This window comes from Myxine glutinosa, chromosome 13 (genome assembly GCF_964187855.1).
Source record: "Myxine glutinosa chromosome 13, kmMyxGlut1.1, whole genome shotgun sequence".
NCBI lineage: Eukaryota > Metazoa > Chordata > Myxini > Myxiniformes > Myxinidae > Myxine > Myxine glutinosa.
The window spans coordinates 105220087-105244453 of NC_136273.1; the positions used below are offsets into that span (position 1 = coordinate 105220087).

Genomic DNA, 24367 nt, shown 5'->3' on the forward strand with positions numbered 1-24367 from the left:
TGTGCAACATGCTGTCTTTTGATTAAACCCGTTAGCTAAGTGACGGATAGGTATGGCTAGTTGTAACTTATGTAAAAGTAAAAATGTCCTCATACTTTTGTTTTACGTGTGATAACAGTACAGGTTCCGTTGCGAGTCTTATATACAACAACAACAACAACATGCATTTTAAAGGCCATTTTCCTTGCTAGAGCGGGGGTTAGCCTTGCGGTCCCCATGACAATCTTCTCCATTTTGCCCTATTTTCTGCATCTCTCCTTGTTAACCCCCTTGCCCGCATTTCTTCATCCACCATCTTTGGCCAAGTCTTTCTCGGTCTTCCCCGTCTTCTACTTCCTTCTACATTCATTTCCATCACTCTTCTCAACCAGTCACTTTCATCCTTCCTCAACACATGACCAAACCATCTCAACCTGTTCCTCTTCACAGCATAAATCACAGGCTCTATTCCCATCATCTTTCGCAATTCATCATTTGTCTTCCTCTCTCTCAACGATACTCCGCAGATCCGTCGAACCATTCGCATTTCCACCCTTTCCAACCTTCGTTGCTGCTCTACGTTCATTACCCATGTCTCGCTCCCATAAATCATAACACTTCTCACACATGCAGCATACACCTTTCCCTTCAGCTTCAACGACACTCCCCTCATCATCAGCACGCCACTCAATTCCCGAAACTTCTTCCATGCACATCTCACTCGAGCAACCGTTGCCGAGTCTGATCCACCTTCTCCATTCAGCATGTCTCCGAGGTAGCAAAATGTTTTCACACCTTCCAGCTTCACACCGTCTCCAAGATCCAACTCAACATTTCCTCCATCTGCAGCTCCCTCTGTGCACACCTTACATTTGAATGTAGCTGCCACACTGGTTAATGACCCTCTCAGACCACTACATTTTTGATGAACCCACTCAGCGCACATTGTACACTGAATGGAGTTCACTCCGACACCCTTCCTACACACAGCACAGGGCCACTTCCCAGTTCTTTCCACCTCACCACATGCTTTACCACTTGCCATCACCTTCGTCTTTCCGATATTCACCTTCAGACCTTTTGTCTCCATACATTCCTTCCACGTGTTCATCTTTTCCTTCAGTCCATCCATACTTTCCGCAATCAACACCAGATCATCTGCATACAACAACTCCCACGGTAAACCCTCCTTTACGTTCTGAGCCAGCACCTCCATCACAGCGACAAATAGTAGTGGACTTAGTACCGACCCCTGATGCACTCCCACCTTCACCTCAAACTCACCACTATTCCCGTCCTTCGTCCTTACAGCTGTGCGCGCTCTTTTGTACATTGCCATCACTACTCTGATCAACCATTCCTCCACTCCTAACTTCCTCAATGCCCATGTCAATACTTTGCGTGGAACCCGATCGAATGCTTTCTCCAGATCAACAAACCCAAGAAACAACTTCTTCCTCTTCTCCATGTACTTCTCCTGCAACTGCCTCACAATGAAAAGCGCGTCTGTCGTTCCTCTTCCTGGCATAAATCCAAACTGCATTTCGTCGATCTTCACTTTCTTCCTTATCCTCCTCTCCAACACCCTTTCCAATACCTTCATTCCATGCTCCAATAACTTTATCGCTCGGTACGAGCCACACTCCAGAGGGTCACCTTTCCCCTTGTATAGAGGGACGAGGGTACTCAGTTCCCAATCCACTGGAATGCGGCCTTCAAAGTCTAAGTATGCTGTAGGAGTCTTATATGTCTAAGTCTAAGTAGTCTTATATGCTGTAGAAATATTTAACCTCATATAAAAGTGAATGTGCGAGCACCTTGAGGATGAATCAGCGCAAGCTCGAGTGCGCAAAGTGGTCCAGGGGGTTTCAGTCTGAGCGAATTGTTGGCCAGTGATAGTGCCAGCTTCACATGCTGCACCAATTGTATTCCTGGCCCTTCCAACGAGCTGCACATACAACACACTTGCGTATCACTTATTTGATGCTTGATATTTAAGAAAAATCAAACACAGGCAAATAGGAAGTATGATGTGCAAATTATCTCCTACTCTTTCTCCTTCTCCTCTCCCGCTCTTCACAGCATTACCTGGGTTGGACGGAAAGTGCAGCGTCAAGGGTACTTGGCCCAATGGCTGCTAGAGAGGCGAGCGTTGCTCCTGCCTCCGTGTGAAGAAGAGCATTCAAGCATAGTGAGTGCAGCCCTGTATCGCTGCACATGTGGGGAGTACATGAACCAAGTGTTTTGATAGTTTCCAATTTTGGCTAAATCTAAAGAAGGCTCTGTTGTAGCAAGCCCAATGGGACTGAAAGAAGCAACAGGGAGAGTGCAGTGCAGGTACCTTGTGTCATGTGATCCACAATTAAGGACATGATGAAGCAGATCCAAACAGATACGGCCTGTGGGATGGACACTGAGATGAGCTGGAATTCATCCAGAACAGGCCATCTACATATAATGTACACACCTGGCAATGGGGTAAATTCGTACAACGCTGTAACCGCTGATAAAGTTGCGACAAGTTGCGACTGATAAAGGATGTACTTCACCATTAGCAATAGGTCATTAATTGAAGTAGCAACAAATGTTGATATCAAATCGGACATTCAGGTTAAGGGTAACTAACATACGTCACAATGTTCAACACTCGTAAAATTGAACATTTATTTAAATTATTATCATTGCAGTGTATTATCATGTCCAACATGACGGTGTGGTAGTAGTAGTGGTGGTGGTAGTGGTAGTGGTGGTGGTGGTGGTGGTAGTGGTGGTGGTAGTGGTGGTGGGGGGGGGGGGGGGGGGTAGTGGTGGTGGTAGTAGTAGTAGTACCAGTATATAAATGTTGTTTCTGAGGCCAACCACTCAACAGACACTTGCTGACCTCATGCCTCACTCACGTTCACTCAATGTTTAGCTTTTATCTCAAAACCAGCATTTACATATGACTTGTGCATGAGCAAGACCCACTATACTCTAACCTCATTATTGTGTATCATATTGACATCTTTACCACGGTGTGTACCCCAGTTTAGAATAGGTGCACCATATCCCTGCGCATCGTAAGAGGTGACCAAGGGTTGGCGTCAGGAAGGGCATCCAGCCATAAAAACATTGCCTCAAACAGGGAACCATGATTGTCATGGGGCCCGCGAGGCTAACCACCGCTCTAGCGGGGAAAAATGGCCTTAAAACGATCATTCATTCATTCATTCATTCATATTGACATCTTTACATTAAACAAATGGAGAACCAATGAAAATCTGTTTATAATGTTGCGGTTTTGAAATAAAGGCTAATTTCCCCTCTTAGTTAGTTACACCACAACATGAAGCCTTGCGATAGCTCAGTTATTTCTTAGTAAATGTAAGCGTAGTCCTTTCCTGTGTTTAGTTTTGCGTTGAGTAGGCCAGTGAGATTAGGTGTTCTTTTGGCGCTTTGGTTTTGGTTTAGCGCTGAAATACCACGCGGCAGGCCTGAACAAGTTGACCAAGGCCGAAGGAAGGCGGGGCAGGAGGAGCCATCTGTAAGCACGAGCCGCCAATCAGGGATCGAGGGGAGTGGCTAACCACGACGACCAGAGGCGGGTTTGGAACATTCCAGTCGGGCCGGGGCGGGGCCATATAACCCTGCTCCGAGCCCCCCAGCACCTCAGTTGAGTAGAGAGTCCTGAGTTGAGTGGAGAGTCCTGAGTTGAGTGGAGAGTCCTGAGTTGAGAGTTCCGAGAGTCCAGAGTTCGGAGTTCGGAGGGAGACGGCAGAAAGTAAGAGAACGCGGCAGATCAGAACGGGGACCGCACGATAACGGACGGCATGAAAACGCAGAAGGAATTGAATTGCCGTTGTACACGAACTTGCCCCGTGCCCTGTTCCCCACGCTCTGCGCTGTATTAATCATGCGCTGTAAAGGACGACCCGCGCCGGGCCACAGACGTGCGATCTCCTCCTGCCTACCTTCGCCTGATACGTGCCATGAACATTGGAGAGCCACGCCGGGCGAGCTGCCCCGGGGCGACTGACGGCGAAGCGCGCAAACTTTTCTTCCTCCATCTCCCCGTGTATGTGAGTGGGCCCATTTGTCTGGGAATAAGTAAGACTGCCTAAGCTAAGCTCTGCTCTGTGTCCCTTTCCTTTCCTTTCATTCTGATCATTGTGCATAGTTTAAATAAATTCTGTTCTTCCTTCTGATTTGACCGTCCTGTCTCTTCCATCATTGGCTTCGCATGGTACGAATAAAACCGCTCGAATCGGGTTCCAATAAAAGTAACAGCACAACTCACGTGATACGCATTCCGCTCGGGCGTACTCAAGCGTGGCTCGTGCGAGGCTCGATCCCTGCTTTCATGGCAGCGTGGGTACCAAAGGTACGTGTGAATTTGTCCCGAAACCCTTTTTCACGTTTGCCCGGAAGTGGCGACTCGGTCTCGCGGACCCGAAGTCCCAGGGGGAAAAGGGGGTTTAATCTCCCCTTTTGTAACGGGAACGGGCTTCGGGGGATCCGCAACAATTTGGTGTCAGTGGAGTGGGATTTGAACCCTAAAAAATTTTTTGGACAAATTGGCCACAGCAAATTGGTGTTTGGGAGTGTGAGATAATTGGACTTGGAGTGCGCTTCACGTGCTCCAAATTACGAGTGGACGAAATTTAGTGTAAAAGCCAAATTAGGTTCGTACCATGGCTGGCCAAGGCGGTCAAATGCCGGTGGGAATAACGAATAAGGAAAAATTGATGCCCCAGGACCTGCAGGGAAAGTTGGTAGTGGAAGAAAGTGAAGAGGGTGCGGCAACTGGTAACGAAAATGGCAGCGCCTCACATGTGGCAGCGGCAGCCAAGCCCGCTGTGCGAGCCGCATTCGACATTGAATTGTTCCTAATCCAGATAAATGCAGAAATGGATGCCCAAACAGACGAACTTCAGGGAATAAATAATAACATGAATAAAATGCATGGAAAAATGGACGCCATGATAGACGAATCCAGGAGGGATATGAAAAAGGCGGGGGAGGACATTGGGCGCATGTTGAGCGAGAAGGTCGCGGTGGTACACGACGAGGTGACGCGGTGTGAGGAACGCACGGGGAGCGAGGTAGAGCGAAGGACAGCTAAATTGACCGGGGCTATGGAAATCACGACGTGGGGTGCAGAAGAGCCGACGATCGGCGAATTGCACAAATAAATTCTGGGGGCGCCGGCAAGGGTTGAGTTGGAAAAGAAAATGTCATGGGCTCCGGCGATCGTCGAAGAAAAAGAAATAATTGGGGCGGAAGAGACGGGAGAGCCAGGGAATAAATCGCGAGAGAAAGAAATGGAATCCGCACAAAGTCTGCATTTGCACCGTGATGCCGTGCTTACTAACGAAATTAAAAGTTTGCAGGTGCTGGCGAAAAAGCCGGGGAAGAAGGTCCCCGAGGTGAGTTTGTAAAATGGCGCGAATGTGTTTGGCGCGAACAGGTTTTCGGCGCGCTTGGGAGAAAGGCGAGACCCGGGCGTTCGCGGTTGGGCCATTGTGCGGTGTACGAGTGAGGGTGGCACAATTTGCGAAGGGCTCATTGTGCGGTGTACGAGGGCGACTGGTACGGAGTGTGAGAGGGAGTCCGTACCCGAGTATGTGAGAGAAAATAGTGTGTGCCGGAGGGTGCAGGAAAAGAGTGTGTTACGGAGTGTGGGCGAGAATGCACACCGGAGTATGAGCGGGAGTGCGCACCTGGGGGTGTGGAAAAAGAGTGTGCGATGATTGAGTGTGCGAAGGAGAAGTGCACACCCGAGAGTGTGGAAAAAGAGTGTGCGAGGACCGAGTGCATAGAAGAAAAGTGTGTACTGAAGTGTGTGAAAGGCGTGAGTGCGCCGAGGTGTGCAGGTACGAGTACAGAGTACGAGAGGGAATGCACACCGGACTGTGTGCGGAAAGTGTGTAACGGAGTGTATGGAAGGCACGGGGGCACTTGGGTGTGCGAGTGCGGAATGGGTCGCGAGTGGTGAGGACGCGGCTCAAGCATCGACACCGACCGGGGGGGTAGCGCCTAGCGGGACGGGTAGCAGACGCGAGCCCCCGGTGAGTTGTGTGCAGCAGGGACCGGAGAGAATCCGTGCCACGTCGGTCTCACAAGGACCGGCGTGCACGATTCGTACCGGCCCCCGCACTGTATGGTTGGTGCCGTGCCATGGCGGCAAAGGCAATCGGCGAGGTTCAAGTGGAGGTTGGAGTTTTCGGAGCCGCGCACCTTGGCGGGTGCGGTGCTCTGACCGTGGCCGGTTGGGTCATCATGCGTGGGACCGCGAGGCCTCCATAGCCATTAGCGGCCCTTGGGCCGCTAATGGCTGTGTGGGGCTGCTAATCATTGATGTCGGGCCAATAAAAAAGAAGTATAACGCCCCACAAAGTCATGTTATTGTTATATTATCATTTTCAGGTAAATAGACAGCATAATGTACACATAAAATAATGGATTGTTTAGAAACGAAACTTGAACTTTGGATAACGCTCAAAAATTTTTAGATCATTTGCAGAGCCCCCACCCCCTTCCTAACCCCGCATGCTTAACTACGAACCTTTAAGTTTCCAGATGGCGCTCTTCATGGAAATTGGCCACAAAGAAGACGATTATCGCAGCACGACGTCAGAAGCCGATAGAACAATACTTCCACAATTGAGTTGTGATTGTACATTGTGAAACACACACGAAGCAACAGCACATAGACTTGGATAACATTTTCACTCTTTCATGACATCCAGAACATTCTGCTTGTAGTTTCGCACTCGTATTCACTTTTATAATTTCACACTTTCACTTCCGGTTTCCGGTTCCTCGAGCTTGGTTGGCCGTTTTTAGACTCTGCCGATTTACCTCAAAGGTAAGTACTCCCAGTAGTTTTGTCGAGTTTTTGTTGTTGATTTTGCTGTCACTGTTTACTGCATGCTTCTGGCTTGGTTTGTTGTTTTTAAACTTGTGCAAATTTGTAAGTATTCATTAGATTTTTTGTGCTGCGTTTTTAGGCATACTTTTTCATAGTCAGAGTCCACATACATTGTTTTAAATATTGTCTTTTCTCCCGACCACCTTCAGCCTTTTTTCTTTCTTCCCAGTTCTGTTATTTCTCCTTTTTATTCCCTTTCAAATTCCCCCAACCATAACCCTTGTTCAGTCTAAAAAAATAAAAATAATAATAACATTTCTATTTTCCTCATCACCCCCAAACCTTTCACCAACAACGACCACCATACTTCCCCCCATTGTACTCGCACTTCCGGCCTCTCAATGTTTTGCCCTTTTCCACTCTGATCGTGAAGGTATTCACGAACCAGTTTAAAAACTCTTTTCTTCAAGCTTTTGCTTTGCTCTTCTCTCTTCTTCTTCGACCTCACCCTCAATAATAATAACTGATAATTTTTTATTTTAAAAGGCAACTGCTCCCGCCGTACCTACCAAATGCTGATACATACCTCCACGTCTTACCCTGACGGTCTTAATGGTGCCGTTTAAAATGTTTCAATTTCCTTTTTGCGTTGAATTCTCTATTCTATTATAATTGACTTCTTTTTCCTCTTCAAAAGTTTATTTTCAAAGAAATCCTTCAACCATACCAACACATACAGCTCTTCCTTTCGACATTTTCTAAACTCACCTTTATATCACCCAAACTCTTATGTTTTCAAACGTTTATCAGACTTAATTTCATGATCCCCATCTTACAATGGATGTTTGTATTTAATTTATCGTTCATTATGCAAAACACACCAGCGTCCCAATCCATGTCCCCTCCCTATACTCCTTCCCACCCCCATTCCATCACGACCTTCCCCTAACCCCTAACCCCTCCCCTTCAAATCCCCACTCTCAACCACATCCTCCTCAAAGTAGCCTCTTAACTCTTCCACAAAGCTGCCCTCCTACCCGCTTTCTCTCTTCCAACTCATTCCTCCACCTCCTCCAATCTTCTAATTCCCTCTGCCCCCCTCAAACACGACTCACTGTGCCTCATCCCTTCACCATCTAGCCCTTTGTCCTCCCCATCCTTCCCTTTCTCTTAGCTCTTCTGCAATCCCCGACACGCTGTCAACAGCTCTCCATACGTCCTCCTTTTCCTCATCTTACCCACCCATTCCCTCTCCTGTATCCAATGCTCCCCCTCCCCCTTCCTCAACGGTATGGAACTCAAACATCCGGGGCCTTCGCTCAAACCTGATTGATCTCTCAATACAGGTTGCTTCTGACAAACCAGACTTGATCTGCTTAACAAACTTTCCTCCTTCAATAATAATATTTATTGTCCCATATCCAGGGAAATTCTTTTTTGGTGACACAAGTGAGTTTAACCATCATAAAAAACATAAAACATCAACGAGAATAAGAAAACAAGATAAAAAATATGGAATTTGGACGAAACAGCAAAATGGCTAGGAATTGAATTTAGCACGTGAATTACACATGGTACAAATTACTTTTTCAAAATGTTCTTCTTCATTCGCCTCACACGAAAGCGTCTCACTGATGGCAGTTTTTCAATGTGTGGAAAAATAATTTACTAAGTCTGTTCAACAATTGACTTTCATCGGTTCATACCTGCATAGACTTCCTTTTTAATGCTCGCCAATTTACAGACTCCATACTGGTCGAAGGCCCACCCATTTTAAATGCCAGTGGAATGACCTTTCTCAATCGTGATTTATTCCACACATCGAGATAACTGCACCAGGAAACCAAATTAAATGATAAAACACGAATCAGTAAGGAATTGGTCAACATCCGCATCACGCGTGAGCTAACACCAAATGAATTCAACTTCCTGAGAAGATACAATCTTTGCATTGATATTTTCATCAAAGGATAACTTATCGTCTCTGTTATCATCCAACAAAAGATGTCCGATTCCTTCGTATCTCTCCCTGGTTACTCCCTCCTCTGGTATGATAGACCTGAGCCTCACCCTGGAGGTGGGGTTGCTATCTATCACAAACTCTGTTCCTCAATCTCATGGCACTGTCCTCACTCCACCACACCACCAGGAGTACCTCCAGCTTCGGCTTCCTCTTCGCTCCCACCTTCTGTTCATATGTGTGTCATACCATTCACAAAACAGTGATGACTCCATTTACATATTGCTGTCCGACAACATGGACCAACTTCTATCCACTCATCCCAACTCTCTCTTCCGCATATGTGGCAACTTCAACTGTCATCATGCCAGCTGGCTGGGCATAGGTACCTCTCACACCAGCCAATGCATCTCAGCAAAGGACTTCTGTGACTCACTGGGACAGGCACAATCTGTCAACTTCCCGACCCAGAGCATCTTCTCTTCTGGACTTGGTCATGACAAACTTCCCTGCAGATGTCTTCTCTTCTTCTTCTGCTCCAATCAGTTAATCTGATCATTTGCTTGTTAAAGTGGACATCTCTCTGGCCATTCTCAGAGATTCTCCTCAAGTGCTGACAAGCTGGCATTTCACTCAGGCCAACTGGCATTGTCTTCAAGCAGCCATCAATCATCTGGACTGGTCTCCCATCTCCACTGCTTCTGACAAACTCTTCCTGGGATTTCTTCCAAAGCAAACTAAACTGCTCTCTCTCATGCACAGATTTATCCCATCTCGTCTTCAGTTGTCATACCCTTCCTACCGTCCATGGTACACGGAATCTTGTGTGAGGCAGTTGTCCTGAAACAACTTGCATTTGCCTCATGGAAGGCAAATCCAACAGAAGGTAATCTCCGTTCCTTTCACAAAGCACGCAACAAGTGTGTGTCTACCCTCAGGAGAGCACAAAACAATATCTCTCCACTCTCAAGACTGAACTCTCAAACCTGTCTCCCTCCTCCAAATCCTGGTGGTGTCTGGTTTAATCTTTTTCTGGCGTTTGTTCCCCCTCCATCCCCTGCCTTACCTGAAACGGCTAAACAGCTGACAATGCACGTGAAAAAGCTGAATGTCTCAACTCTGTTTGCCTCAAAATCTTGTGTCCCAAACCCATCGCCCTCCGTACCCATCTTACCCAGTCGTACCCAGCTGCTATTTGACTCTGTGTCCTTCTCTCCCGAGAAGGTGGAGAAGTTTCTGTCAAACCGAGACTCTGATTCTGCAACTGGACCAGAGGGTATCAGCCCACGGGTCATAAAAACTTGTTCTTCCGCTCTATCTCACCCTCTCTCTGTTCTCTTCACCCTCTCTTTTGCTCAATGTCATCTGCCATCTGCTTAAAAATCAGCCAACATTACCGCTTTACACAAAAAAGGTGGAAAAAACAGATCCTTGCAACTACAGACCAATCAGCCTGCTCCCAATAATCCGCAAGGTCATGGAATCAATCATCGCTTCTGACATCAAATCCTTCCTTTTCTCGAATGGCTTGATCTCTGATCATCAATTTGGTTTCAGACCAGGTCATTCTACTCTGGACATGTTGCTTCTGCTGTCTCAACAATGGATGGAGGTCCTCAATGCCAAACAGGAAATCAGAGCTGTCTCCCTTGACATATCACATGCCTTCGATATGGTCTGGCACCACGCTCTGCTCACCAAACTCTCCTCCTATGGCATCCATGGAAACCTCCATGCATGGCTTGCGATTGTTAGTTGGAGATATGCTTTTTTCTGTCACACAGGCAGGTGTTAAACTAACTAAAAGGGGTAATGGATTATATCTTTCTCATAAATAAATGGAGAAATCGTTTGAAGAATTTGGAAAGAATACAACGTCAAATGTAGAACTTGCTAAATATTGTAAAAAAAATAAAAGTTGATAATGTGGTTATTTGTATGAGAGTTGAATTAACAGTTATCTAAAAATACAAAGAATATTATTATGAATTTAGAAGATTTAATGGGAAAGGTTCTCATTGGGTTTGTATTTATAATGGTCAGGAAAAAAATTATTTTGATAGTTATTGTCTTCCGCCACCTGATGAAGCAATCAACTTCTTACAGAATGGTGTTTATCAACCATTTCAAGTCCAAGAGTTTAATTCCAAATGTCATCTCTGTCATCTGACCCTCCTTATCGACTCCAAGACACTTTGTGAACTCCATATTTATTTTGCAATTTTGTAAGATTAATTTTTGGACGCCGAGGGAACCGGTAGTAAATGAACAGCCAACAGAAATGAACACTTGAAGGGTTAATGCTGAAATGTCATCTTGTCCTTGCTTCGCACGGTGAGTTAGTAATGGCTCAATGAACGTCACTGTTGATTCCATCCACAATTAGAAATCAAAAATGTCTTCTTGTTTTGGTTTGCTACAGTAGAAGTGTTCCTTCACATATTCTTGCCCCCAATTCTCCCTGATCATGTGACATCTAAGAACCAAAAATGAAAGTGTATTTCTGGAGGATGCGCACAATACAGAGAAGGCAAAATACCTATGGACAGCCGCTCATCTGGGTGAAGGTAGTTCCACTTCAAGAACCGTGGGAAAATCTCACGAAGGACGAATACGAAGCAAGGTCCAAGTCCTGATCCTTGGGCACTACTCAGCAAGCCCTACCAACAATTTAGCACATAAAACAAGTCAAGTGAGCATTTTCCCCAAAACGATCACTATCCTTCTCAATGCCATCCCACCAGTTTTACCCCTCGAACCTTCAGCTACATTTGATAAATTCAAAAACACACTCACCATTCGAGCTCTCACCTTTGCGAGTGCAGACACCAACTTAAGGAAAGACAAAGTGACCTTGAATTCACCCTGTGGACGTTCATATGACACCAGAAACTGTCCAAAGTTTCCAGGATGTAATCCTTCACCACTGTTCGGCACAACCAACCACACAACCACAAGACATACATCTTTGAACAGAAAAGTATCGGACACATATCACTGCCAATCCAAATATTATGTACATACTTAACATGCACAAATTATTCAGTTTCGCCAGTTTTAAAGTTCTTATTTAAACCAACTTGTGGCTCCTGATGCTGGGATCCCTGGTTCAAAACTCATACACAACGTCAATTTGTTCATTATCAACCAGCATCCATCATAATTCATGTAAAAGTGCACCAAAGTAACCAATGCCCTTGTCCGACATGCGATTCATGTACGGGTTCCACCATGTGCCTGAGATCGCTGTTGTGAAAAAGCAATGTAGTTGATCGGCTGCTCACATGGTTGGAGAATTTTACCGGAATATTGGTTTGTTGCAAGTTCTTGGGGCAAGCTACCGTAGAGGAGGGGAGAGGGAGGGGGGTGGGTACTTGCACGCATCTATGCTGTTCTTTTTGCGTCCTGTTTATCTGGCCTGGTGTTGGCTTAGCGGTTAGGGTGCCCGCTTGGGATCCGAGGATCCTGGGTTCGAATCCCGGTCGATCGCTGAATTAACGCCAGGGGGGTTGACTCAGCCTGTCATCCTTCAGAGGTCGGCAAATTGATTACCCGTTCACTGGTAATTCCCTGTGTGTGGCAAGAGGCGACTAACAGGGTTGGCGGCAGGAAGGGCATCCGGCCATAAAACATTGCTTCAAAAAGGGGACCACGGTGCCCGAAAAAGGCTAACCCCTGCTCTGCGGGGAAAATGGCCTCTAAAGGTGGTTTTTTATCTGCATTATGTCCTGATCCGTTTAGTGTACCAACTCTTCTGCAAGCCCAGACTATGTATACAAAAAGGTGGACCTATATATAGGTTTTGGGATCGACTGTTCCCCTGTTGTACATTTAAAAAAAAGTACGTGTAAAGTGGTTTGTAAATTTGGAGATTTTGAAAATTGGAAAATGTGAATAAAACGGACCTCAACAGGCGAGTGAGAGTGGTGGGGCAGGTCATGAAGGTAGGGAGAAATCCCGTGTGTTGCACATCAATCCAGACCTGCAGAGACAAGCACTTCATGACAGAATCTACTCATTTGCTGCATTTTTTCTTTTTTCACAAATTGCATTCCTGACATAGTCACACAAAACTCTTTAGTCTCCTTCACTTCACACAAAATTCACTGTTATGACATGGATTACATATCAGGAGCACCAAAATTTTTTTCCAGGGAGACAAAGAAGAAGAAATCAATGGGATAAAAAGGGGGTAGAGCCTTAGCACTGGAAGTCCATCCAGTTAGCAGTCTCAAACATGTAATTTACCCATAACATGCAAAGAGCACACACAAAGAGCATGACGTTGGCTTGGCCTCTTGTTGGCTTTTTTTCTGTGCATACCCTCTTGTTGGCCTTTTTTCTGTGCATACCCTCTTGTTGGCCTTTTTCTGTGCATACCCTCTTGTTGGCCTTTTTTACTGTGCATACCCTCTTGTCAGCCTTTTTTTTCTGTGTATACATAACATCTTGTTGGCCTTTTTTCTGTGCATACCATCTGGTTGGCCTTTTTTTTCTGTGCACACCTTGTTGGCCCTTTTACTGTGCATACCATCTTTTTTCTGTGCATACCATGTTGTTGGCCTTTTTTTTCTGTGCACACCTTGTTGGCCCTTTTACTGTGCATACCATCTTTTTTCTGTGCATACCATGTTGTTGGCCTTTTTTTTCTGTGCACACCTTGTTGGCCCTTTTACTGTGCATACCATCTTTTTCTGTGCATACCATGTTGTTGGCCTTTTTTTTCTGTGCATACCATGTTGTTGGTCTTTTTTTCTGTGCATACCATCTTGTTGGCCTTTTTTTTGTGCATGGCATCGCATTGGGTGTGTGGGTAAAAGGTGAATTAAATAAATACTCCTGTGGGAAATGCCAGCATGGCTTCAAAAATCTTGATAAGTGGGACTTAGAACTATAAATGTGGAAATAAATCTGTTTGCTAAGAAGGGTGAAAACTAAATACCCTTTGTTCTTGCTGTAGGCAGCAGTTAGTGCTTGCTACATATACTTCTTGGAATTAGCTTACATGCACTTTTACCAAAATGCATGTTTATGGACTTGTTCTGCTTAGTTGCCCGCAACCAAATCATTTATCAGATTTTGTGGCTTGGCATTTATCTGAAACCAAGAATGGTGAAGATGCAACCAGAAGCTGCTCTTTGCTGATAACCGAGGGATTTGTAATCCCACCTCGGAGCTTTTTCCATAAATATGAGGATTGAACCTGGCTGGGCCAGAGGCGAATTTGGTGTGCCAAGCAACCCTTTCCGCATGTGCGAATACGATAAATGGCCGTTTGAAATAAAGTGAAGCTCATTTGAACTTATTAGAGTAAATCTATTGCTTCCACAGGTGGCACATCGCGTTGGATGCGGCATGGCTTTGGATACGGAATCGCGTTGGGTGAGAAATCGCCTTTCCACTGCCCCTCCCCATCTCTCTCTTGCCACCACCTTCCCCCTCCTCCACTCCCACCCTCCCACTACCCTCCACACACCACCCCTCCCTCCCAAAGTGTACAGTATTGCGACATTTTGTGAGGTTTCGTTCTAACACCCTCCCCCCCCCCCCCCCCACTGTTTTCTCTCTTCCATCCTCCTCCGACCCATCCTCCCCCCCCCCCGTCATCCTCCCTTTCCCCTTCCCCATCCCCCTCCTCCTCCTCTCACCCTCCTACCTCCCCTCCTGTTTCTTCTCTTTACCCTCTCCCTCCTCCGCCTTCTCCCCTCCGCACCCTCCCTCTTCTGATTATTCCTGTCACGAAACGACTCTACATTGCCCGGAAACGCCAAACACTTTTGCTAGGTATATAATACATCATGGTTATACACCTGGGATCATTCCAATTGCACTGGGCCAGGGACTAAGACCCAGGCCTGAGGCCTGTCGATCTATGCTGCTTCATGGAATGGTGGCGCATTATTTTATTTGGGGTGGAGTTCGGCCAGATGAAAACTGAGCCATGTGTAATATGTGATATTTTCGATGTTCAAAAAGGGCGTACAACAAAAAGGGTGTGGGAAAACGCCACAAAACTTAAACCTGTTTTGTGGCATATCATAATATAAACATGCACCAAGTTTCAGTTGAATATGTTAAAGGGTGTGGAAAAAAGAAAGCCTGGAAAATCCCAGGTGGGACGGACAGATGGACAGACGGAGAGACGGAGAGCAAACCAATAGTCCCCTCAAGGTATGGGACCAATAGGGGTAGGGGACTATATCAATATTAGAAAGTGAGTAAAACTGATGGAAAGTTTGTCATTCACACAAACAAGGAAAGCAGAAAATAAACACGTCATTCACTAGTTGCAAAAACAGGACTGCGATTGTTAAAGGTACAGGCAAAGGAAGAGTCCTGGCATGGCAGCATACAGCTTTGGTGTGAAAATGACACCAGAGGTTATAAACTAGAAAGAAGCAAGACAGGTGACTCAAGTGAGGTCTCATATCTTTAACTTTACCCCATTTCTGACAAAAAAGAAAAGCTCCTGCTAATTTCATCATCTGTTTTTGCCCTATTTCCAAATAACACCACTTTTAATTTACATACACAAGCAACGGTACCCACCCTATGGGTGGGGCTTCAATTGGGAAGCCCAAATGAAAAGGAAAAATATCAGAAATTGAAGGTTTTTTTTATTTTAAATGATTCATATAAACATCCGTTGAATCATATTCACATGCAAATCATCAAAATATAATCAGTATCTTTAGAATTTCAATAAAAGCCACATCACTGTTCATATCGGTAAATATTATTCCATCGTGTTTCAAATCGTGATCGATGCACTATGATCGTGATGATCGTGGATCGTGAATCGTGATCGATAATCGTGTTCACAATCGCTATGTCGTATGTACTCCCGATACGGGTACCAAATTCCCGATACGTGTAACTGCACCAAATCAACAGTTAAAAGGATTTTGAGCCGATAGGTGTTCCGGCCTTGGCAAGATCGATGGAGACAGTGATCTGTTAGCGTATTCACCGCCCAAATAGCTATGTGGAATTCTCTCATGTAGAGATTAAACGTTACGGCTGTTACGGCCTTGGCAAGATCGATGGAGACAGCGTTTATTATACTTTTAATGAAGGACACTGTCTCAAGCCCCAGTCCCCATCACGGATGGGGCTCAGCGGTTTACCCAAGCCTGACGGCGAAGGGCAAGGTACACGCTGGCCCGTCCAGTGTAGCGCGTGCGGCCCCGGACATCGAAGGGCATTAAACGTTCATTAAACATTAAACTTTCATTAAACGTTCATTAAAGGAGGGATGGGCATGGTTTTGTTTTTCTCTCAGCGGTTCGTCGAATACGCTGCAATTATTTTCGTTCTCTGTTTCGTCCCAGTCGTTCACCCCATACCTTCTTGTTTAATATCTCTACTCAAAAAAAAACCCCAAAAAAGATTTCCTTCTCAGGTCTTATTCGTTTATTTGTTGTTCTTATTTGTTCGTTCGTTCTTCGTTCACGTTGTTCGCGATCACGTGGTTAGAAATGTATAATCTCTCCCCTGAACAACTATTTTCTCTCATATATTATAACACCTTTTTCTTCTCCTACAAAAGGATGCTTTCGTCTTGCTCACCAAATCTATTCATTCCAAAGAAAAAAAAAATACCATCTCTTACAGTTCCTCTTTTCTACATTCCCTAAACTCTCCAGAACTCCACCCCTCCTTCAGCGTCCTCAAACGTATTTTTGACTGGAAGGTCTCAAACTCATTTTGCAAAAAATGTTCGTTTCCCATGAATCGTACATTTTTCAAAATCCAATCTCACCCCTCCCCTCCAAATCTTCCCCATCCCCCCTTCCCTCCAAAACTTCCCCATCCCCCCTCCCCTCCAAATCCTCCCCATCACCCATCCCTTTGAAATCTCCCCCCTTGCCCCTTCCCTCCCCTCCCTCCTAAACTCCCCCCACACCCCTCCCCTCCGTGACTCTCCCTCGCTCCTCCCCTCCTAGACTCCCCTCTCACCCCTCCTCCTCAAAGCATCCTCCCTGCTTCTTCCCCCTTCCAACTTTCACCTTCATCTCCCCCAACCTTCTGCCTCGCTCTTCCCCCTCCTCAAATAACACCTCACTGTGCCTCACCCAATCTCCATCAAACCTTTTGTCTGCCCCATTCTTCCCTTTCTCCAAGCTATTCTGAAATCTCTGAAATCTCTGACACACCTTCAACAGGTCTCCCTACCTCTTCTTCCTCTTCCACATCTTACCCTACCCCCCCCCCCACCCCCCTGTTCTGTACCCGATGCTCCCCCTTCCTCTTCATTAACGGTATGGACCTCAAACATCCGGGGCCTTCGCTCAAACTTGACTGATCTCTCCATACAGGTTGCTTCTGATAAAACCAGATGTGATCTGCTTAACAGAAACTTTCTTCCTTCATGATGTCTCTGATGCCTTGGTATCTCTCCCAGGTTACTCCCTCCTCCGGTATGATAGACCTGAGCCTCGTCCTGGAGGTGGGGTTGCTATCTTTATAAAAAAAACTCTCTTCCTCACTCGCCCTCCACTGCCCTCTCCCCACCTCACCCCCAGGAATACCTATGGCTACGGCTTCCCCTTCGCTCCATCCTTTTGTTCATATGTGTGTTGTACCGTCCACCAAGCAGTGATGACTCCATCTACATCTCGCTGTCTGATAATATGGACCAACTTCTATCGACCCATCCCAACTCTCTCTTCCTCATATGTGGTGATTTCAATTGTCACCATGCCAGTTGGATGGGTGTGGGCACCTCTCTCACCAGCCACGGCTCTTCAGCAAAGGACTTCTGCGACTCACTGGGACTGACACAATCTGTCAATTTCCCGACCCGGATCTCAGTCAACGGAGCATCTTCTCTTCTGGACTTGGTTATGACTAACTTCCCTGAAAATGTTTGCTGCTCTTCTTCTGCTCCAATCGGCTCATCTGATCATGTGCTTGTCAAAGTGGACATCTCTCTAACCATTCTCAGAGAGCCTCCTCAGCGTCGACGAGTCTGGCAATTCACTCAGGCCAACTGGCACGGTCTTCAAGCAGCCATCAATCATCTGGACTGGTCTCCCATCTCTACCGCCTCTGACATCAACTCATCCTGGGAATTCTTTCAAAGTAAATTGCTCTCTCTCATGCACAGATTTATCCCATCTCGTCTTCAGTTGTCATACCCTTCCTCCCGTCCATGGTACACGGAATCTTGTGGTGAGGCTGTTGCCCTGAAACAACTTGCTTTCGTCTCCTGGAAAGCAAATCCAACGGAAGGAAATCTCATTTCCTTTCACAAAGCCCGAAACAAGTGTGTGTCCACCCTCAGGAGAGCCAGGAAACAATATCTCACCGTTCTCAAGACCGAACTCTCTTATCTGTCTCCCTCTTCCAAATCCTGGTGGCGTCTGGTCAAATCTGTTTCTGCTGTTTGTTCCCCCTCCATCCCCTCCCTCACCTCAAACGGCTTAACGGCTGACTCCGCACGTGAAAAAGCTGAATGCCTCAACTCTGTGTTTGCCTCTAAATCTTGTGTCCCAAACCCATCCCTCTCTGTACCCACAGTACCCAGTCATACCCAGCTGCTCCTGGACTCTGTGTCCTTTCCTCCTGACAAGGTGGAAAAGTTTCTGTCAACCCTCGACTCTGATTCTGCAACTGGTCCTGACGGCATCGGCCCACGGGTCCTAAAATCATGTTCTTCCGCTCTTTCACTCCCTCTTTCTGTTCTCTTCACCCTCTCTTTTGCTCAAGGTCATCTGCCATCTGCTTGGAAATCAGCCAACATCACTGCTTTGCACAAAAAAGGTGCAGAAACAGATCCTAGCAACTACAGACCAATCAGCCTTCTCCCAATTATCAGCAAAGTCATGGAATCCATCATTGCTTCAGATATGAAATCTTTCCTCTTCTCCAATGGCTTGATCTCTGATCATCAATTTGGTTTCAGACCTGGTCACTCTACTCTGGACATGCTGCTTCTGCTTTCTCAACAATGGATGGAGGTCCTTAACACCAAACAGGAAATTAGAGCTGTCTCCCTTGACATTTCACGTGCCTTCGATACGGTCTGGCACCCTGCTCTACTCACCAAACTCTCCTCCTTTGGTATCCATGGAAATCTCCAAGCATGGCTGGCGGACTTCCTCTCTGGTCGTAGTCAACGTGTGGCCCTGAATGGGTTTCTCTCATCTCCTCTTCCTGTTCAGGCTGGAGTTCCCCAAGGTAGTGTTCTGGGGCCTGTGCTTTTTCTGGTCTTCATCAATGATGACGACTCTACTCTCTGTCGCTCCATTCTTCATCCCTCAGATCGGCAGTCTGCAGCCTCCTCACTCTCTGCAGACCTGGACAAAATCACAGACTGGGCAAACAAATGGAACATGTCTTTCAATCCTGATAAATCTCACACTCTTACGATGTCTCTCCGAAAAGACCGACTGGACAACCCTCCCATCCACTTTCTGAATAATCCTCTCCAAGAAGTTCTGTCACTCAAGCTTTTGGGTCTCACTATTTGCCATGATCTTTCCTGGGAAAACCACATTTCAAATCTGGCCTCCAAATCCAGTCGCCGACTGGGCATCCTCCGTCGTGCGAAGTCCTTCCTTGGCACATCTGAGCTCCTCACCGCATACAAGGCTTTCATCCGCAGCTCTGTGGAATACTGCTCTCCCCTCTGGTCTGGTGCTCCTGCCTCACACCTAGCTCGTCTTCACGGTGTTGAAACCAAAGCGTTCAGAATCATTGGAATCTCCCGCGATGAAGCCAACTCCAAGGGCCTTTCACTCACTCACCGCAGGCAGGTTGGTGGTCTTTCCGTCTTCTACCGACTCCTCTCTGGCCTTGCCCCCCCCCCAGCTCTCTCTGGACTCTGTCCCCCAAATATTCCTACAGGTCGCACAAGATCTGCCTGCAACCCTCTTATGGTTAAACTGCCAAAATCAAGACTTTCTGCTCACCTTCACTCTTCATTCCTCTTTTCTCCCGCCTCTGGAACAAACTCCCTCCCTCTCTTCAATCCCACTCCACCCTCCAGGTCTTTAAAACAGCTGTTCACAAACATCTCTTATCCTCCCCCATCCAAAACCTTGATCTTTTATACCCCCGCTAATTTCGGTCCTCTTGTGTTTTATACCTCCCCCACCCCCCCCCCCCCCCTTCCCACACCTCCTCCCCCCAAGCCCTCTCCCTCCCACACTTCTCCCTGCTCTCAAATGTTGTGGTTGTGTGCTTCCCCTTCTCTCCCCATCTTGTCTTCCGCTCCCTCTTTTTGTATATTTTGTTTGTCTGGTTGATTTGTTTGTGAAATAAATGTTAGCAGTTAGCTCTTTCACGAGCCTCGATTCAGTATACAAAAAAAACAAAGAAAAAAAAAAGGATTACAAAAAGAAAAACATTATGAAATTACGTTCACACCGTCACGTCAAACACTACCATGAACAGATACATCGTCACAACATCGTCACAACATCGTCACAATGAGAACATCGTCACAATGGACGTTATGCGAACGTGAATGTTATGTGGGAGTCCAAACCTGAGAATACTGGACACCAAAGCTGAAATTGGAAAAACAAGCATGACGCCTAGGTCCCCCCGTCGGTGAAGTGATGTGAGTTGACAAAGTGGAAAACGCAAGGCTTGGATTTTGACGTGGCGACCCAATTTTCAATAGCGTTCTCCCTTGTGCGCAGATACACCTACACACCAGATTAGAAGTTAGTAGTTCGTTTATTTTTCAAGATATTTCGCTCACAAGGTTCAGACATATATATGGTGGCGGCCATCTTGGATTTTGACGTGGCGACCCAATTTTCAAGATCGTTATTCCTTATGCCCAGATACACCCAGACACTCGATTAGAAGTTGGTACTTCGCTTATTTTTCAAGATATTATGCTCACAAGGTTCAAACACACATGGTGCTGGCCATCTTGGATTTTGACGTAGCGACCCAATTTTCAATAGCGTTCTTCCTTATGCCTAGATAGACCCACACACCAGATTAGAAGTTGGTACTTCGCTTATTTTTCGAGATATTTTGCTCACAAGGTTCAGACATATATATGGTGGCGGCCATCTTGGATTTTGACGTGGCGACCCAATTTTCAAGAGCGTTCTTCTTTATGCCGAGATACACCCACACACCAAATTAGAAGTTGGTACTTCGCTTATTTTTCAAGATATTCATCTCACAAGGTTCAGACATACATGGCGGCGGCCATCTTGGATTTTGACGTGGCGACCCAATTTTCAATAGCGTTTTTCCTGATGCCGAGATACACCCACACACCAGATAAGAAGTTGGTACTTCGCTTATTTTTCAAGATATTCATCTCACAAGGTTCAGACATACATGGCGGTGGCCATCTTGGATTTTGACGTGGCGACCCAATTTTAAACAGCGTCCTTCCTTGTGCCGAGATACACGCACACGCCAGATTAGAAGTTGGTACTTCGCTTATTTTTCGAGATATTTCGCTCACAAGGTTCAGACATATTTGGCGGCCGTCTTGTATTTTGACGTGGCGACCCAATTTTCAATAGCGTTCTTCCTTATGCCGAGATACACCCACACACCAAATTATAAGTTGATACTTCACTTATTTTTCAACATATTCATCTCACAAGGTTCAGACATACATGGCGGCGGCCATCTTGGATTTTGACGTGGCGACCCAATTTTCAAGAGCGTTCTCTCCTTATGCCTAGATACACCCACACACCAGATTAGAAGTTGGTACTTCCCTTATTTTTCAAGATATTCATCTCACAAGGTTCAGACATACATGGCATCAGATATGCATGGCGGCGGCCATCTTGGATTTTGACGTGGGTTGCACCCACACACCAAATTCGAATGCGGTCCTTCGCTTACGCACGCCTGCACGCAAACACGCACGCACGGACGGACGGACGGACACACGGACGGAGGGGAAAACCATAGTCCCCCTTTCGTTCCGCTGTGCGACGGGGGACAACTAAATAGCCCATTTTACTCCTGGAGATCCCAGGATTACCCACACAAAATATCGTTTCGATCGGTTGAGCCGTTTTTGCGGTACCTTCGAACAGACGGACAGACATTTGGTGAATTATAGTAAGATTGTACCAGTAAGAGTCAGGCTAGCCCCACTCTTGCAGGGAAAATGGCCTTAAAATGCCTGTTGTTGTTGTTGTTGTTGTTGTTGTTTACCAGTAAGAGTCAGATCGCACTATGTAAACATTGCAAAGTACAACTGCAGATCCTCACCTTGTGTGGATTGTGTGGTGCCAGGGTTGCCAAACATGCCAAGCAGCTGGACACGACGCCGATTGGGGGCTTCGGCACACATGCCAACCTAGCATGTGATAACAGTACAAACACAAAGGTTTCATGGGATTCCCAGAGCACGCACGTGTCAAACATAGAGACGGGCAGAATGTGAGTTGAACAACAAGGCAATGAATGAATGAATGAATGAATGATCGTTTTAAGGTCATTTTCCCCGCTAGAGCGGGGGTTAGCCTTGCGGGCCCCATGACAATCATGGTTCCCTGTTTGAGGCAATGTTTTTATGGCCGGATGCCCTTCCTGACGCCAACCCTTGGTCACCTCTTCGATGCGCAGGGATACGGTGTACCTATTCTAAACCGGGGTACACACCGGGATCATTCATCCCAGCAAGCTGGTACTCAAATTTGCCGACCTCGGAAGGATGACAGGCTGAGTCAACCCCCCTGGTGTTAATTCAGCGATCGACCGGGATCCGAACCCAGGATCCTAGGATCCCAAGCCGGCACCCTAACCGCTAAGCCAACACCAGGCGAAAGGATCAAAATATCCTTTTCCCTTTGAAAATGCATTCCGTTGTAGGACGATCCCAAATTGAGCACCTTAACTAGGAAAAAAGTAGAAACTAGAACAGCACTCAGTAGAGAGCATACCTCCACCAGGTTGGCCATATCACTCAATGGTGAAGAATCACTTTAAAAATTCTACTAGCTGGATCCGGATCTGGATCTTCACCAAAATCGAATCTGTTTGTCCTTGCCACACAAACCAAACCCTCCAACAAGTTCCGTCCAAATCCATCCACAACTTTTTGAGATATCCTGCTATATATAATTTTTGCCCTACCTCCCAATGGTGAAGAATCACTTTAAAAATTCTCGTAACTGGATCCGAATCCGGATCTTCACCAAAATCGAATCATTTCGTCAGTGTCACATACGCTACATCTCTGCCAAATTTCGTACGAATCCATGGACAACGTTTTGAGATATTTTGTTCACAGCGAAATGATGAGATAGCGAAATAGACAGATGGAGTCCATTACAATATCATGACCCCCGTTTTTTCCAAAAAGCATGCGCATAAACATCACCCAATGCCCATGAAAGCTCTGATGATAGAGCTGCTTTTGATGTGGTCTTGGTGGCCTCAATTGAATGTGCACTGCACAGCACGAGCGCAATATCGGCAACACAGTGTAATACGCTCCACTTCTCAAGACTGCCCAGGCTGAAAACAAACCGTCTGGGCAGTCAGATGGAACGGTGTAACACTCTATGTACCTTGTTCCCAGCCAATGATTGATCACAACCTGCATTGGCAAAGTGATGATTAAATCACTGATGAGAGTGATGTACTAAACTAACCAAAGTCACAATCACAAACTTCTGAACTACCTTCACGCTTACCTCTGCAGTAAAGGGTACAACCGGGAAGTGAGTGGGAGGAGGGCAACTGCAAGAGAACTGTCTGTACCAACCACCTTCCTCACCAGCTCAACAATTGGCATCACCCTTTCGCTTTGTTGCAGAATGTCTTGATAGTAATGAGCAGAAGAAGCACATTAGATTGACTCGTAATTACCCTGAATTTATTGCATGGTTGATTTCCAAAATAAAAAATAAAATAAAAAATACTTTATGTTCGTGGAACTCTTGCTCGGTAATCACCTGCCGTCGACACGACGTGGTGGGTGAACTCGAGCTCACAGGTGCAAAGCGTCCAGCCGCTGTAGGGAAAAGACCAGATGATTCTTTGATTCAAACTGGGTCCTGACCCAAGCAACACCCCCTCTGTGCCGGCTGGCATTCGCAAGTTCGTTTGTCCAGCACCTGCAGAGAGATGTGGAAAGAGGTGAACCAAAGTCCAAACACCAGGTGAAACAAACTCACTGGGATAGTTCTTGAGAAATAGTTTCACCAAGGCACAAGGCTTCGCCGAAACTCACCAGGCGGATACAGTTGGCGTGTTGCGCGAATGCGCCACACATTCTCATCCTCTGTCACGTCCATTCCTCGTGGACGAGTCATCACGCCTTCCGCAAAGCCCTCCAGCTGAGAGAAAAAGCTGTACACCTGATTGAGGAAAAGATAGAGGAATAATCAAATATGAGAGGGAGAAAAAAAATATCAAAATTAACAGGTATTGCGGTTTCGGAGGCAAGACTGACCCGCTTGGCAGTACTGCGGTTACAGACGAGGGAAGAGAGAAGGTGTAGCAGAGGGGTCAGCTGCAGAGGAAACCATGTACAGGCTGACTGGAGCAACACCCCCAACCCATCCACACGGTCCTGGAATCAAGACAAAACAAATTGTTTTTACGCACATTTATGACAATGCAATTATGAC

The 24367-nt window shown here is 46.3% G+C and overlaps 1 protein-coding gene across 2 annotated transcripts in view; it reads right to left on the reverse strand.

The window, feature by feature from the left end:
- The window catches only part of LOC137416913 (nucleoporin NUP188), a 182123-nt gene that overhangs the window by 72649 nt on the left and 85107 nt on the right, over positions 1–24367 (reverse strand). For both annotated transcript variants that reach the window (XM_078767875.1, XM_078767876.1), the window contains exons 14-24: positions 24190–24309; positions 23968–24094; positions 23690–23851; positions 23429–23555; positions 21999–22086; positions 12695–12771; positions 11601–11715; positions 11329–11449; positions 2321–2378; positions 2068–2190; positions 1797–1927 (exon numbers count right to left, since the gene is read on the reverse strand). In XM_078767875.1, coding sequence (XP_078624001.1) covers positions 1797–1927; positions 2068–2190; positions 2321–2378; positions 11329–11449; positions 11601–11715; positions 12695–12771; positions 21999–22086; positions 23429–23555; positions 23690–23851; positions 23968–24094; positions 24190–24309 — 1249 coding nt within the window. The remainder of the gene's footprint in view (positions 1–1796; positions 1928–2067; positions 2191–2320; positions 2379–11328; positions 11450–11600; positions 11716–12694; positions 12772–21998; positions 22087–23428; positions 23556–23689; positions 23852–23967; positions 24095–24189; positions 24310–24367) is intronic.